The 16836-nt window shown below is 45.5% G+C and overlaps 1 protein-coding gene across 1 annotated transcript in view; it reads left to right on the top strand.

The window, feature by feature from the left end:
- Positions 1-2752: 2752 nt before the first annotated feature.
- actn3b (actinin alpha 3b) overlaps positions 2753-16836 on the top strand; it is a 20401-nt gene continuing 6317 nt past the window's right edge. Inside the window, exons 1-10 of the mRNA XM_035149408.2 lie at positions 2753-3094; positions 13288-13402; positions 13737-13856; positions 14347-14433; positions 15185-15272; positions 15483-15561; positions 15714-15795; positions 16028-16113; positions 16203-16295; positions 16606-16836. Of these exons, the coding sequence (XP_035005299.1) occupies positions 2960-3094; positions 13288-13402; positions 13737-13856; positions 14347-14433; positions 15185-15272; positions 15483-15561; positions 15714-15795; positions 16028-16113; positions 16203-16295; positions 16606-16836 (1116 nt within the window). The 5' untranslated portion in view covers positions 2753-2959. The remainder of the gene's footprint in view (positions 3095-13287; positions 13403-13736; positions 13857-14346; positions 14434-15184; positions 15273-15482; positions 15562-15713; positions 15796-16027; positions 16114-16202; positions 16296-16605) is intronic.

The following is a 16836-nucleotide window of genomic DNA, read 5'->3' as shown; positions in this document are numbered from 1 at the left end:
GTATGTATGGTGGCCTGCTGCCGGACTCAGTCACATGGCACAGAGGGACCTCAGTGTTGGACTTTGCTCCACAGGGCTGTGGCCGGGATCTTAACGCCCGTTTCTCAAAATGGCTTCAATAGCTTCAATACAACAAAAATGTCCTGACTACCCAACGTCAACGACCCCCCCTCACAGCCTGTGAGCCAATCAGAAACGTCCTATAAGATGGGCCTGCAGCTGTGAGGCCAGTGTGACCTGTAGATTCTCATCCATCTCAGGGTTCCTATAGGACTTTTCTGGGGCGGCGGCTCTAGTTCTGTTATTCTGTGATCAGCTGGACTGGCTGGATCTGTGACTTGTACGTGTTCTGTTGTGATTGATGGAGACGATAAGACCCTCACGCACAAAATCACAACTCGAGGGATTTGGGTGTAACGAACGAAGGGAGGTGTAGTAGGAGTGAATAAGACGAGTTGAGCAAAAGGTGAGTGGAGCCCTGACCTCACCTTCCTGATCTCGGAGGACCCGATTGTTGATCACAGAATATTCTTATATGCGTGTCCTGATGATGCTGCTTGTCCCGGACGCAGGACTCACACGTGTGCGTTGTGTTCACGGGTTGACGGTGGGTGGGCCCGACGCTTGGTGCAGGCGCTAACTTCACAACAACAATCACAGCTGCTTAACGTGCCGTGCTAGCTGTCGATGCATTAATGTGATCTGATTGGCTGGTGTTTGTTTAAACGTTATTTGATTGGCTGGTGCATGTACGCTACAGAACCACGAAGCCGTTCCGCCACCCGTGACGTCGCTCCTTTCAAAGTATATGAGCTGCATGAGTAAGTCCTGCGTCAGGTTCTGGTTTATTGAAAATGCTTTCTTTGTTTTCTAAAATGTAGATTTCCACCCAAAACTAATTTTGCATTCACAGTAACTGTTCCCGGGATCTAACGACTGCAGATGTCAGGTTTTAGTAGAATTTCTCAGCTGCAGATAAAGCGCCACTCGCCTCAGGCCTCCATGATCAGGGGGTGCAGGGTTCCAGCCTCGTTTCCTCCTCCAGCCTCCTCATGCACCCCCGATCTCCCAGCTCCTCAAAGGCTTCCTCAGGAGCTTGGGAGTCTGGGCTTCCTGGTCTTGGGTGAATGCAGCCACTCCCCAACCTCCTCCTCTGTACTGACAGCCGAAGCTCGCTGCAGCCCCCCCCCTACTTCTGCTTCCTCACCCATGCCCCCACCCCCCCATCTGGCCTTCTGTGATACGGAGAGCTGAAGAACTGTAATCCAGATGCTCTGCACACACACACCTCTGTATTGTGTTGTGTCACGGGGGTCGTCCCTCAGGTATCAGCAGAGAACTCGACCCGTTCTAGACCAAGTTGCCTGTGAGGTTTCATTATTGTGATGGTGGCAGTTCCAGCTTCTCGAGCACAGGTGAGGATTGAAGATCAGACTCTAGATGCTGATCCCACCTGAGCCGTTACCTCTGCAGAATGCAAGTCAATACAACCTCCCTGCGTTACTTAACATTTTGATCAGGAATCTGTTTAAAATGTGGTCTTTCCTGGAGCAGCCGGGTGTATTGGTTTGCATGGTGTTCTTCTGTCCATCCCCTGTTCACTCACCTCCTTCTCCCTGTGGTCCATTCTACTATCAAAACCCCCACAGCTGCCTCATGTTTACAGTTGAACTCAGTAGATTCCTACAGCACAGCTCTGTACCTCTGCCCACATGTAGTCACACGGTATCTAAGCGTCTTCAAGTGGGTTAATGGACCCGAGCTGTTAGTTACATTTCAATGGCTGATTAATTACATCAGGAATCCGTCTAGTTCCCAAGGACACGTCAGGAGTAAAGTGTGTCCCCTCCAGAGAACAGGATCTGGATCCGCTCACTTCTATTAGCTCCAGCACGATGAGGGGATCAGTCAATGTTCCTGTGTACTGTGACAACTGCTGATATTCAACACAATGATATTGTATGGTTATGTATGCATATATATATATAGAGAGAGAGAGAGAGAGTATATGCCTTTCAATCTGCATGCAAATCATGAATAAATCAATTTTTATCTCATAAATGTCTGAATCTCCTTTATTGTAATTGAATATTTTTACTGAGACAAATACTAAACGATGCCAAGTTTAAACCAAAACCTCGACGGGTTAACACGAAACCTGGAAGGATGTGATGCGTAATCACATTTTCTGATCAAGGATTTTCATTAACGTTTTTGAGATTTTTAACATTTATCTTAGAAAACAATTCATGAACCTTGATGAGGAAAAAGAGAGACTGATACTTATGAGTGTTTGATTTGATGCAGATTCAAATCAAACTTCCATAAGGGGCCTGTGAGTGTCTAGTATAAACTCTGTTGTATAAAGTGAGTTATACGTTTACCTTCTCTTCAGCAATGTGCTATAAGAGGGTCTGGTGCTCAGCCTAATATAATAATATAATAATGAATCACTCAAACAAACTCCTGAAGCTTCTTTTATTCTAAGGATTGGAGATTGTGTCATCCCTGGTTTTGGGGCGAGCTTGGCCTGGTTTGCCAGTGAGGGTCACTAACAGCAACAGGTGCATCGAAGAGGCCATAAAAACCTCGCTGGCGTCAGGGGGCGTGATTGACGTCCCTCCCCACCAGTAAGAAGCCCCCCAGCGAGAGACGACCCCGCCTTTTACACCTTTTTAGGGTCAGAACCCGATACCCAAGCGGTCGGTTCCCATACTTATTCGGGTGCGGTCACGTGCGTCACTTTTGACCAGGAAAGGAACACCGGCCAACAGGGTCTTCTGGTAGTGGGAGCACCACCTCCGCACAGGCACCTCGCATCAGTGGAGTCTCTGCAGCCCCCAGCTGTCTCTCCCCCCCCGCGTCTCAAGGAGGTTTTTGCCCGCACGGCGTCCGCTGCAGATCGTTTTTCTTTCTAAAATCTGAGGGGGACGTGAGACGTCCTAACAGAGGCGACAAGATGACAGCTGTCGAAACCCACATTACGTACAGCAACTCCTACACGATCGAAAATGAACAAGTGTACATGACCCAAGAGGACGACTGGGACAGGGACCTGCTGCTGGACCCGGCCTGGGAGAAGCAGCAGAGGAAGGTAGGTCTGGAGGCTTGGAGCAGCGGGCCACGCTTGTGCCACCGCGCGTAATTACGCACAGAATTACTGCCCTCACACTGTTAACGAGGGGTTTTAAACGCATCTTAGCAGCTGAACTCACCAAATAGAATGGTTTTCCTCGGATCGCGGGCCTCTCCCTAACTCGCACCTGGCACTTCGGTCCCGCTGGAAGCTGCATGGACAGATATATTCGGCCGTGGAACTTTCTCAGTGTTGTCTTTCCGTTACCCCCGGTTGCCCCGAGAAGACGGTCTAAATATAATACGACCCTCCCCAGTCTTCAACCTCAATTTCAATCATAACTTCAGAAACTCACACGTGTTGATGGGGTTTTAACAACATTTAACCAACGTGCAGCAGGTTTACAGCTTCATGCAGTAAGAGAGGCAGAGCTGGGATTTCATTATAGTCACTTCTCTGTTATTTGAGAACACAGAGGAATGTCTGAGGGGGCAGAATGCTCCATATCAGTTGGTCCTACAGAATTTAATTGATCACAAATTTGTTACAAAGTTGCATCACGCAAACAAAATATCACTCGATCGATTCAGCATAAATTGTAAGAAAATAAGTCGTAAAGAAAATACTTTTAAAATAATCATTTTTGTTCAATATTCACTTTTGCGAAGTTATAGCACCGAAAAATATAAACTGTCAGAAATATATAGATTGATAGAAAGTTGTAAAGAAAAAAAATATATAACTTAAATTGATCAACATCCATATTTGTGAAGCTATAGCAACAATAAAGTTTTGGCATTAATGCGTAAAATGTCATCAACACTGAATGAATCCACGAATCCTTTCCCCTCTGGGTGATGATGGGATGTTTTGCTCCTGAAGTAATGAAGTGAACATAGAAGCTTGTTCCGTCAAATCAACGCTACAACAAAAGAAATCCACATTTTCACATCACTGACCAACACTATTCAAATGTATAAATACACGTAACAGAAATACACAGTAAAGTTGTACATATACGTTTTTAGCTTGTTATTATTAGCCATTTTAAGCTAGCCCGGGGTGGAGGTCAGCGGTTGCCTTGGCGACCAGCTGACCTCGTCGGGTAGTGAATAAAAGTTTTTAACTGCGGCAGAAACTGCAAAGTTTAGTACATTTTTATCGTGTGTTTTAAATGTCACCAGACACAAAAGGTCGGTTTTCAGATACGATGTTCGTGGTGCGCTTGTTTCCGGAGTTGTGCTCCACGGTGGCCATGTTGGTTGGACCTGCTCCACCACAGGTGTCCTGGAGCTCAGCTGCTGATGATGTTTCACGTCTGAGTCGTAGAATAACTGTTCCCTTTAAGAACGAGTGTTTCATACATCACTCTTACATCTGAATGTATTTCTGTTTAACACACGTCAGCTCGCACAAGGTTACATAAGATGAAATATCCACACTGATGAAGATATCAACATTACACCTGAATCCCTATAACAGTAAGTTCATATTAACTTGATATTATGGGTGATAAATAAAATCTACATATTTTCACATCATTTAAACGTCTATTCTAACTGTCAGGCTCAAAAACGTCTTTAATATGTGCCACAAAGTAAAGTAACCTGAAGCCATAATATGTTTTATACATTTTGAAGAGATATCATATATAATAACCTACAGTCTTTGGAAATAAATAGAATCTAAAAATAAATAGAATCTGTCTGTTTCACAGGCAAAATGTAGGAACTTGAGTTAAATGTTGTGAAAGTGCTGACAAATATGCTTTTCATCACTCAAATGTAATTATTAGAGGTAAAAGTGAAAACAAGCAACAGAAACTGAGGCAAAACCAGTCATGGAAAGACATTCACACTTTGTTGTGTATTTAAATTTAGGACAATTACAACGTCTTCACATCCTCTTAGCTCTTATATCTCCTCCTTGTGTAGTGGCCGTCACTAGCTTGGTTGAGCAGACGGATTTTAACCCTTTAAATCTGCTGTTATTGCTATTATCATAACTTCAGTAGTTTGGGGCGATCACACAACTGGTCAGTTGTCAATTAAAAAACAATCCGGTTGATATTTTCATTACATTTAAATCTGTTAAAATCGATCCACGCTGATTGATCTCCCTTTTCTTGATCGTATCCCAGGCATCTAATCTAATCTCACCTCACCTCATCTAATCTAATCTCATCTAATCTCATATCATCTCATCTCACCTCACCTCGTCTAATCTAATCTCATATCTCATCTCACCTCATCTGCACTTTGTGCGGCTTCACCTCACATTGCAGTGACAGAACCATCCGGCACTTTGCAGTGAATGTGCCGGATGGTTCTGTCAAAGTGTCTCAGGGGCAGTGACAGGCTGAGAGACCTCGACAGATGGTAGCCGAGCGAGCGATGGCAAAGCTGGTAGATCTACAGCCCGGGTTGGTTTCACCGACCTACAAATAAACATCTTCCTAAAAATACTTCTCAACTTGCTTGCTGCCTCCCCCCCCCCTTCTCCTCTCCTCCTCGTCTTCACCTCTTTCTTATCGATACTCGTCTTTTCTCTTGTCAGGTGAAACGCTTCCTCTCGCCACGTTCTTCAAACAGCCCTTTGCACCTTCCCTTTCTTTGCCCTATTTCTTATTTTGCCCGATGTCTTTTGAAATGTAAGGCGATACAACGAGCCCTGAACAACCTTGCCCAGACGACCCCCTCTCTTTAGTCTTCACCTCTCAACCTCCCGGGGGAGCAGGTCATCGTACTCCCTTGCTCTCCTCGGCATGTACAATCCAGCTTCAGGCGCTGATATCAGCCCATAAATATAACCAGTGCATCATTTTGCAGTGTAATGAATATGACAGGAAACCCGGCGCCACCTGTTCGCTCCTTTATCCTTGAAATTTCAGTGGAAAAAGCTGCTCAGCACTTGACGCAGTAGTAAAAGTGTTTGTCAACACACTGTGATGCCGAATCTGATACTGGACATTAGAAATAGTGTCAGATCGCTGTGTGCGTTGTGACCCGTGTGAATAGCACATCTTGACATTGGTTTATATTTATCAGGAGCAGCCCCTGTAGATTTCTGGCCTAATGATTCACGGCCTGGTTTGGAACATTTGATTTAATAGGAGCTGGCAAAGAAACGGTGTCGGAGACTGCGTCTGGTGAAGGGTGTCGGATGGATGTGAAAGGACGGAGGGACGAGTTCAGCTTCGTCTTCTCTTGGCCATTTTATTATCATTTCATCTCGGTAACGAAATGAGCCGTTACAATCCAAGTGGACATGAACTCACTGCAGAACTGTTTGTCACAGCTGATCTGACGTGCACAACACAACCTGCACTCAGTGACACAACCAGCGTCCACGTGAAATATCAGAACCTGAGTAGAAGGTGTTCAGAGAAGTTGAGCTGCTAACGGACCGAGTGTCTGGCTGCTTAGCGCTGCTGGCGGACACAACCTATAAATACTCGTCGGGTCATCACCAGCCTCATGGGCTCAGCTGAGCCGTCGCTTCTTCTGAACATGAACACAAAGGAAATCAGCCTCTTGTTCAAGTGGTGACGGAACCAATTCAGATTCTGATGATTCATATTCAGTTGTCTTAATAATTACTTTATATTTATGAAAGAAAATGAGTGGGTAAAAAACAGGAAACGTTTTTTATCTTCTCAAATATATTATTATTGAGTAATTCTCAGTCTGATATCAGGTAAGGTAATAATCCTATTTGAGAAATGGAACTGATGCATCAATGACCGAATCAAACAATATTTATTCTCAGAACATGAATCCTCTCTTGAATCATTTCCTTTTCTCCTGCTGTTCCGCCCCCCCCCCCCCGAGGGGTGTAGATGAAAGACGTGATCACATTCAGTGAAGTGATATTTATCTGTGGGCGAGGACAGAACTTTATGCTCGTTCTTGAATCTCATCTCAACAAGTGGTGCAGCAGGCAGACGAAGCTCCGACCTGAGACACCGGTTCACAGGAAGTGGTTTTAAATGTAGCTCTGCAGACGCTAGTTTCTTCTCTTGGTAACGATCCCGGGCGACAGCCGCCCATGAACACACTGCTGAGATCCTTCCACATGAGGAGTATGTCCTCGTGTGTGGTTTTCTGCAGTTGGTGGTAAAAGCACACATCAACAACATGTGTCTTCCTGAGTGATGCATCGAAGGAATCACATGTGATAATGAGTTAAAGGTTCTTCTCTCTTATCTGAGATGGGATCTATTCACCCAAACTCCTAGAGGAGGAAGTGAAATGGGTTTCTGGAGAACTGATGAAATGAAGATTGGAATCTTCACCTCAGTCCTAGTTGGGATCATTAATGAGGAAGTGGCAGAAGCGTTTTGTAATTCATCGCATCGCACCTGCTCCACTGACCTGTGCATTCCCACAATGCACCTGGGAGATCGTGGCCTCTTGGATTCCCTCCCATGATTCACTCTGTCAGGGTCATGTGACCCCAGGGCAGGGGGGGGTGACTCCATTGAGCGGATCTCTGGTCCTCGTTTCGCTTCAGCGACCAAATCGAGACCAAAAGTCTCAACATGTTTTTGTGACGGACAAATGCCGGATGATTCAAACGGGGACAGACAATGGACGACAGCGTTTCCATTTGTCACCTTCGACTCTACCTCCTGACCCGAAGGAGCAGAGGAGGAGTTCTTCTTCTTGATCGTTCCTCTGCTCAGCTTCTTCAGAATAGATCCTACAGATCTTAAACTATGGCACCATGTCACTGTCCAGACTAAAGATTGTCCTTAAAACCTAATGGAGAATTGTGTGAGAAATAACAGGAGGAGCTGGTGCCGTGCTCTGTGTATGTTGTGTGTGAGACTTGTGTGTGAGTCTAGGAGTTAAACGTAAGTGGAGAGGTGACAGAACTTGCAGTCAGATCAAATAGCAGTTGCTATTCCAGAAGCCGTGTCCATGTAGGGAGGCGTCTATAAACTGCTTCGGTGCAGTCGCAGGAGCCCTGGGAGGCCGGAGGAAGGGCGGAGGCGTGTGAGACATGTTCTTCGTGGGCTATTTTATTAGCATGACGGCGTGTATCCGGTGAGTTCAGCAGTCGGATGCAGCTCGAAGACAGTTTCTTGCTCGTGTTGTGAATGCGAAAGCAGACACACGAGGCCGAGTGGCTGAAAGTGGAAATGAAGGTTGATGAGCTGCAAGGCGGCCATGTTGGTCCCAGCGATCCTGTGGAAATAGAATAAAACCCTGGATTGGTTAGAGGCCCCGTCCACAGCGCTGCTCCCTCCTTCACACGATCTCATGTTGGAGTTTAAACCTTCGACCGTCTCAGTTTCAGCTGCTTGGACTCAGTTTAAAATGGCGACTTGTGTTTGTGAGGCAGTGGGGGGGACGGACCTCCGCAGGAAGCATCAGATCAACTCTGCAGCTCTTTCCTGTCGTAATGAGACGATCTGTGGAAAAATGAACTGAGCTCATAATGGGGGGGGGGGGCTGCACGCTGGATATTTATAGGTTTGGTGGCAGCAGAAGTTACAGTCATCAGTTGGATGTCTGCTGAGGTGATAGGTCTCTTATAATAGGTCTGACGTCATGAAGATATCATTACGTACTTCTTAACGGCTTCGAAAGCTGCAGATGCTCAAGAAACGAGCAGTAGAAGATGATCATTTTTGATTTCACCTCAACATGAGAGGTGATTCGATGTGTTTCCCCTCAGGAGGAATGAGACGAACCCCAGTCAGTGTTTATTGGCTGTTGTCTCAGAGCAGCTGGCGTCCTGAGTGACGAGGCCGCGGTCACATGGTCACTTCAGCGTCTCAGCCTGCAAATAACAAAATGAAGTCACACTTGTAAGATCATCTGACTGCAGTTCTCTGAAGGAGCCAGAAGTAGAATCACTGGGTTTACAGGGACCAGTGAGTGCTGGGAAGCTGCATGTTACCACAGATCAGTCCTCAAGGCTGCTCGCTCAGAAGGAATTAGCTGACCCCAGATCTGCCTGGACGGTTTTGCTTCTTATTTCAGAGAAAGAAGCTGCGAACTGAAATCAGACACAACGCGGAGAACCTGGTGCAAGATGTGCTGCAGGGTTGTCAGGACAGTTTCCACGAGGCACACATTGTGTTAGTATTTGTGTGGTTGTGTACTTCACTCCTCAGAAGACTCACAACAGAGCCTAATATTGTTGGTACAGAACTCCTCTTTAACTCTTTAAAGCATTAGCATTGTTCCCAGTGTGTTTGTGGTCTGTCATCACCTGTTCTCTCACCATCTGAAATCCCTCTGCCCACAGTACATCTCACTGGCATGTGGCACGCACGCACACACACACACACACACACACACACACACACACACACACACACACAGTTGGACGAGAAGAGGCGTCCTAGGCCTTTTATCCCCCCAACACAGACCTAGATCCATCTGGACCCGGGCCCCTCAGCGGAGGTGGCCCTGTTGTCAGCAGGGTCTCTGGGGTCTTAGCCCGTTAAGTCCAGGGGGAAAGAAACTCATAAACTGATGCTGGTAACGATTCACTTCACTGTTAAACATTATATTACCAGTCCCATAATATGCTCCCAGGTTATGATTCAATATGAGAATCTTTAGAATCTTCTCTTGAAGGCCGTGAATGTTCCGACCCACACAGAAGTGTGATCCTCTGCCTGTTGCTTTGTTTCTGAGTGAATCGGACGAGCTCGTGCTTCCTGCTTCACGCAGTTTGAGGACGTTAACCAATCAAATCACGTTAATGCCAAAGACCTGGTTCATCCGGTTGGAGGTTTGATTTCCCGTTAACTTCTCTTTAGCGTTGTGTTGATTGGTAGCCTGGCACATTGGCACAAAAGCCGATAAGTTGTGTGTCCTGTTCTGTGACGGTTGTTGTTACGACGCTGGCGTGATGGTCGTAGCACCACGCGGTAAGGTATTCACGTGTGTGCTGCATCAGCACTGTTATGTATAATCTGTGAGAATATAGATCATTCTCTTGATGAATCATCTTGTTTAAAGATTTCAGAAACTTTCCCAAGTCTCAATTTGTGATCATGTATGACAAAGAAAATTCTAATTCTCATATTTGACAAGATACAAGATTTTAGCTTATGTGAAAAATGACTAAAACAATTTATAGATTATGAAAAAGGTTTTGTATTTTTTAACTGACAATGTATAATTACAGCTCCACACAAAATGCCTGAGTAACCTTCTGCTTGACAAATTGTGTGTGACATGATGACGAGCACAGTTTTCAGCTGTAAATAGCCGGAGGGAGAAGAACTTTAGAAGCTTCACTACGGGGCTGTGGTTTCCTCTGAGCCACGAGGTCACACCACCTTCACTGAACCTCCACGGGGGGGGGGCAGATGTGGACAGATGTGTCCTGGTGTGAGAATGAGGTTCTGAGAGGTGAGTCCACGGGGCAGGAGGGTTCAGGGTATTAGGGTGGGGGGATTAACTCTTGGCTCTTGTGTCATTGTCCCAAATCGTCCCTGTGGCACCCAAGTTCAGGGCGGGGGGTATTTAAAGCCTGCAAAGGGGGAGAAGGGTGGAAGGAGGGAGGGTGAGGGAGGGTCGGGTGGTGGCTCCTGAATGTCGGCTCCACCTGTCGTGTGTCGGAGACAGAACTCTGACGCTGTCACGGTGACGTCACACGTGAAGACAGACACACAAACTGAGACTGGTGGTAAAGCAAGGACAGACGTGAGGTTTGTCTTTCAGTGTCTCGCTAACTCTTAATGCAAAGCACCTTTCAAAACGGCTTCTTTAAGACTTTATTGAGATAAAAATAAGATAAATCCCCAAGAAAAAGTACGAATTACATGATGAAACATGTAAAATGGTGCAAAAGAAAGTGACGTCAAACCAGATATATTAATATTGACTTGTTAGTTGTGGGTTTTTAATTTGAGGAAAGATTTCTCTCTTTGTGATTCAAGTGTGTTTAAGGATATTTTTAATTTGAGCTGTTTAGCTGTTGTGTAGTATTTCTACTGACGTCAGTATCTCAACATGAAGCAGCTTTGTTTATAGATTTATCTCTGAAAACATTAAGTGTGAATGTGTGTGTCCTTGTGCATCACTGACATAGTGACCTCATAAACAAAAGAGCAGTGTGTATTTATGTGACAGCTTTTATAGTGTTGCAGAGGCATGTGAGCAGGCCATGGTGTGTGTGTGTGTGTGTGTGTGTGTGTGTGTGTGTGTGTGTGTGTGTGTGTGTGTGTGTGTGTGTGTGTGTGTGTGTGAGTGAGAGACAAAGGTGGCTGCAGTGGGACAGGTGTGTCCTCCGTGTCAAACTTACAGGCACTAAGTATTTTCGGCAGTGAGACATAAATACACACACTTCTCTCAGCGTCTACCCGAGCCTGAGGGGACGAGCACCTCTCAGGGTTTTAGATAATTGATTGATTCAACAAAGTGTAATTGTTCAAATAACATCGTTTAATTTTACATTATTAAACCATTGTAACCATTAATCGGACCAAGGACTGAGAAACGTGATTCCCACAACATGACGTGAACTTAAAGCCTGAAGTTCGGATGGAGGAGGAGAAAACAGATCAAACTAACAAGCTTCATTTTATCTTTACAAGCCTCCAACAATTTCAATTAGCTATAAAAATACAATCTATGCTTAAACTTCATTTGTTACCTGTAATTAATGAAAGTAAATAAGATTAAAAGACAAATGTAAAAAGAGAAGAGGATGAAATAAGGACTTTATCTGATTTAATGTAATGATGATTCTCTTTGTAGTTTATGAACAATAACAGATTCTCATAATATGGATTATGAGGATCTGTATTTCTGTTGAAGCTTCTGATTGACACTTGCCCCGCCCTTTTGTGTGACATCACCCCCATGACGTCATGTGATTTCAGTCACATGACGTCCATGTTAAGTTATATAACTTATATTCAGTTTGTGTGAGTGATGTGTTCAAATACAACGAGGTGATCTCCAGCTGTTAGAGACCATTTTGTGATTTAAGGATGGAGAAGATCATCATTCAGTCCTTCAAACATTTTGAAGCTAACGATGCTAAACATCTGGATCCGTAACGGACATGATGCTAATCCTGCTCATGACTGCCCCCGGAGGCCCACCGCAGGAACTGCATCGGCTCTTTGAGGGACGTTATTAGGAGCTGTGTGTGTGTGTGTGTGTGTGTGTGTGTGTGTGTGTGTGTGTGTGTGTGTCAGCTGTATTGAGGGTCAGCAGCCCTTATTCCCCTTGAGGTATGGGGGGTAGGTATGACAGGCATTCAGCTGGGCCACCATGACCTCATTTAACAAGAAGGCCGAGCTGAGCCAGGCTAGACGGACAGGTGTGGACAGACAGGGGGGCAGAGGGGGTGCTTGAGGAGGAGGTGTAAATCAAACTATCTCAGGTAGGACAGACGGGAGGTGCTTGAGGAGGAGGTGTAAATCAGGGAGGACAGATAACTGGCTCCTGCTGAGATTCTGGATTTGATGGATCCTGATTTCATTCACACCTGCTCCTCTTTGATGTGAACTCCTCCTGTTTCCCACACGTTCTCCAGTTTATTATTTTATATCTCCTCCTCCTCCTCCTCCTCCTCTCTGTCTTGGACCTTTACAGTTCACCTCAGGAATCCTGCCTTCTCAGCTGTCCACCGGTGTCCCATAGCAACCCGATTTAGCCTCAGCCACCGCCTCCTCTTGGCCCTCCCACCACCAGGTCTTTTCTCCTCCTCCTCCTCCTCCTCCTCCTAAATTTGGTCATGCATGGCAAAGAAGACGAGCACCTGCTGGGACCCAGTGGCCTCCTTCTCCTCTCTCCTTTACATCCAATGACACTCCTCTCTCTCCTCTCATCCCGTCACTCCTCATTTGAAGCCTCTCGAAACACTGATCAGAGTCTGATTGTCGCCGACGAGCACGACCGATTCCATCAGTAAGAACTCGGCCGAGAGCCATTTACATCTGTGTTCTGCCCGTCACACGTCACTCGTCACTCGTCACATGTCACTCATCACATGTCACACGTCACTCATCACATGTCACTCATCACACGTCACTCGTCGGCCAATGAAACCTGTAGAAATCCTCTCCCTCTCTTATGAAGCCTCAGGCTGCTCCTTGGTACCAGACTCATTAAACCTGAAACCAGATGTTCAATGATCACATCTGTTAACTCTCTCTTTGTGTGCGTGCTGTCAGTACACGTGGATGTATGTGTCACACATGTATTTGACCGTGTCTCCTCTCTCCCCCTCAGACCTTCACAGCTTGGTGTAACTCCCACTTGAGGAAGGCCGGCACACAGATCGAGAACATTGAAGAGGATTTCAGAAATGGCCTCAAACTCATGCTGCTGCTGGAGGTCATATCAGGTGGAGTCCATGACACTGTGATCATGTGATACTGATCTGTCGGTCATCAATAATAACAATAACAATAACAACAATATACCTAAGATGATCCGAGGGATGAACCCTGATGACAAAGTAAATACGAATGTGTTTGTTGGTCTTTAAGAGACAAAGGAGACTTTCAGTGAAACTGACAAAATCTGTAAATCGTCACATTTGAGGAGCAGCAATCACAGACATCATCGACATAAACGTTTAATTGTTGATTAAAATCTTTTGCAAATGAATTTTCTGATGAATGACAAACTGAGCAACAGTTGTTTCCGCCCTGGTAAACATTGTTTCTGTCATTCAGGCGAGAGGCTGCCCAAACCCGACAAGGGCAAGATGCGTTTCCATAAGATCGCCAACGTGAACAAAGCCCTGGACTTCATCTGCAGCAAGGGAGTGAAGCTGGTGTCCATCGGTGCTGAGGGTGAGTCGCCTGCTTTAATCAACACAGCTTCATCCATTCATCTGAATAATCATCTATCAAAGTAAACTGTTGTTTCATTCACTTGAGACTTTGTGTTTTTAAAGACGTTTTAGTCAAACAGTGAAATTGTCCTCGATAGAAGAACAAACCTCTAAATATTAGAATTTAAAACCTTTATTATTGAATTAAATTCAATGTTCAGTGAAATGTTCAAAGCTGCTGAGTGAATCACATCAATCTAAATCTGTTGGGTTCTGGGGTCAAACTGGGTGAAACCACAGAAACACGCTGTGACGTTCACTTGTGTAACTTTCAGCTCAAAAGCTGTTGCACAAAAATTCCCTAATTGCAGCTCAGATTTCCTCGGAGCCTTCGGGCCGCACGGAATTCAATTAGTCTCAAGAACTTCAAACGATCTTCTCACCTCGTAGAGAGTCCCAGGACCCGGTCTCCATCTTCTCCACTAATGTGTGTTGGTGTGTTTGTGCAGAGATCGTGGACGGTAATGGGAAGATGACCCTGGGTATGATCTGGACCATCATCCTGCGCTTTGCCATCCAGGACATCTCCGTGGAAGGTGAAGTTGAATCCTCATTACAAACACGCCACACGTTTGTTGGGTTAAAGATGTGAAACGGTTTAAAGAATCGTTAAGAAATAGATCAACAGGTAAAATCACAACTTTGAGATCTTTGCACTTTGGTTTTCATACAGATTGAAATGACTAGATTCAAACATGTTTGTGTGTCAGGTTACAAAGGAACACACTTCCTGTTTGTGGTGTTTTATTCATCAACATTAGCGAACGATGTGTGTCGAGTTTATTCCACACGAGAGCAGCTCTCTGCTTCTGACTAGAATCCCCACGTGTGTTATATGAGCACAACCTTCTGAACTCATGAAACACGTCTCGTCTCCAAGTAGCGTCACAATCCAGACTTTGCTCAGATGCTCACCTCAGTTTCCTCCACTGTGCGACATGTGCAGTCAATAACCTTTTATTCGTTCCATCAACTTTATATCTTATCATTATTCAAGACACAGCACATTTCTGTGAGAAGGACTCAGACCTTCAGCTCGTCTTCTTCGTCTCTTTGTGGAAGCTGCTCTGCAATGTGCTCCGACCTCCTTTCAACCTCCCATAATGCATCATTCCTCCGCCAGCGCAGGACAGAATGTCTGAACCTCGTTTATTAGGATTCTCTCCTCGTGGTTCATTCACCGTTAAACTTCATCTTCCATGAATCCAACCTGTATATATTAAACATCTTATTACATTCAGGCCACCTCCCTTGTTCATAAAGAATAATGTTTGACTGTGTCTGCAGAGACCTCTGCCAAGGAGGGTCTGCTGCTGTGGTGCCAGAGGAAGACTGCCCCCTACAGGAACGTCAACGTGCAGAACTTCCACATCAGGTGGGTCAACACCACCGAACTGTGGCGTCCACAGAGAACTGCAGCCGCTCGTATCCACCATGTTGTTTCCCAGCTGTTACTGTCACACGTTCCCTTCCTCCTTTATCACTGATCACTTTTCTTTGTTCCGTCTTCATCCTTTATTACTTTACGTCTTCTTCCTGCTCCTCTTCCTCCTGCTCCTCTTCCTCCTCCTCTTCCTCCTCTCAGTTGGAAGGACGGCCTGGCTCTGTGCGCCCTCATCCACAGACACAGACCCGACCTCATCGATTACTCCAAACTGAGAAAGGTGCCCTGTCCTCGCTTTGTTCCACCATCAATACTCCTTCTTTCACTGCTGTTTCTGTTCAGATGCTTTCTGCTGTTATCTCGTATTTCAGAGGACTTAACCACAGGAAATCGTTTGTAGATATGACAGATGTCCTGTGTTTGTGTCTGCAGGACGACCCCATTGGAAACCTGAACACCGCCTTCGAGGTGGCTGAGAAGTTCCTGGACATCCCCAAGATGCTGGACGCTGAAGGTGAGGAAACACTGGAGCTCAGGAACCAGACAGAACCGTATCGAGTTCACGACGGCAGATCGCACGAGGACGAGAGAACTTTGAAATCATCTGTTGAAGAACTGATGTTTCTATAAGTTTTCATACAAACTTAGATTTTAAATCATTTAGTATTTTACTGACACTTTTCAAAAGCCAAACTAAGGTTATGTGTTCATGAGGTATAATAATTGTAATATGAATCTATCCTCAGATATTGTGAACACACCCAAACCCGATGAGAAGGCCATCATGACCTACGTGTCCTGCTTCTACCACGCCTTCGCTGGAGCTGAGCAGGTCAGACGGCGTTTTACTTTATTATTAAAGTAAAACGTACTAATATTTAATATATCATATAAATGTAAATATTCATGTCGTCCTCTCAGGCTGAGACCGCCGCCAACCGCATCTGCAAAGTTCTGGCCGTCAACCAGGAGAACGAGAAACTGATGGAGGAGTACGAGAAGCTGGCGAGTGAGGTGAGAGAAAACTCCTCCTCTGCAACAAGTTCAAATCACTGCTCCTCCTCTGATTAAATTACTGATATTGTTAAGACCAGTGGAATTCAGAGGGTCTAAGTGAAGGTCAAAGGTCAAGTGAGATAGAATCTTGAAGATAGTTTGGTAAGAATTGATGAAGAAGAGACGAAGCTTCATTTAATCTCAAATCCAAAGTCAGTCAACCACAAAAAAACTAATCCAGACAAAATGTACCAACGATGGAAACATGTCACAGTGACGGATATAAAACCTCTAGATTGAAATAACCCTTGATGATTGAACTCTGCAGCTGCTGGAGTGGATCCGCCGCACCATCCCCTGGCTGGAGAACCGCTTGACGGAGCAGACCATGCGCGCCATGCAGCAGAAGCTGGAGGACTTCCGTGACTACCGCCGCATCCACAAGCCGCCACGCGTGCAGGAGAAATGTCAGCTGGAGATCAACTTCAACACCCTGCAGACCAAGCTGCGGCTCAGCAACAGGCCCGCCTTCATGCCCTCCGAGGGCAAGATGGTGTCG

Source organism: Hippoglossus stenolepis, chromosome 23, assembly GCF_022539355.2.
Source record: "Hippoglossus stenolepis isolate QCI-W04-F060 chromosome 23, HSTE1.2, whole genome shotgun sequence".
Taxonomy (NCBI): Eukaryota; Metazoa; Chordata; class Actinopteri; order Pleuronectiformes; family Pleuronectidae; genus Hippoglossus; species Hippoglossus stenolepis.
Note: the sequence above shows the minus strand (reverse complement) of the source record. Positions and strands in the feature narration are given on the sequence as shown.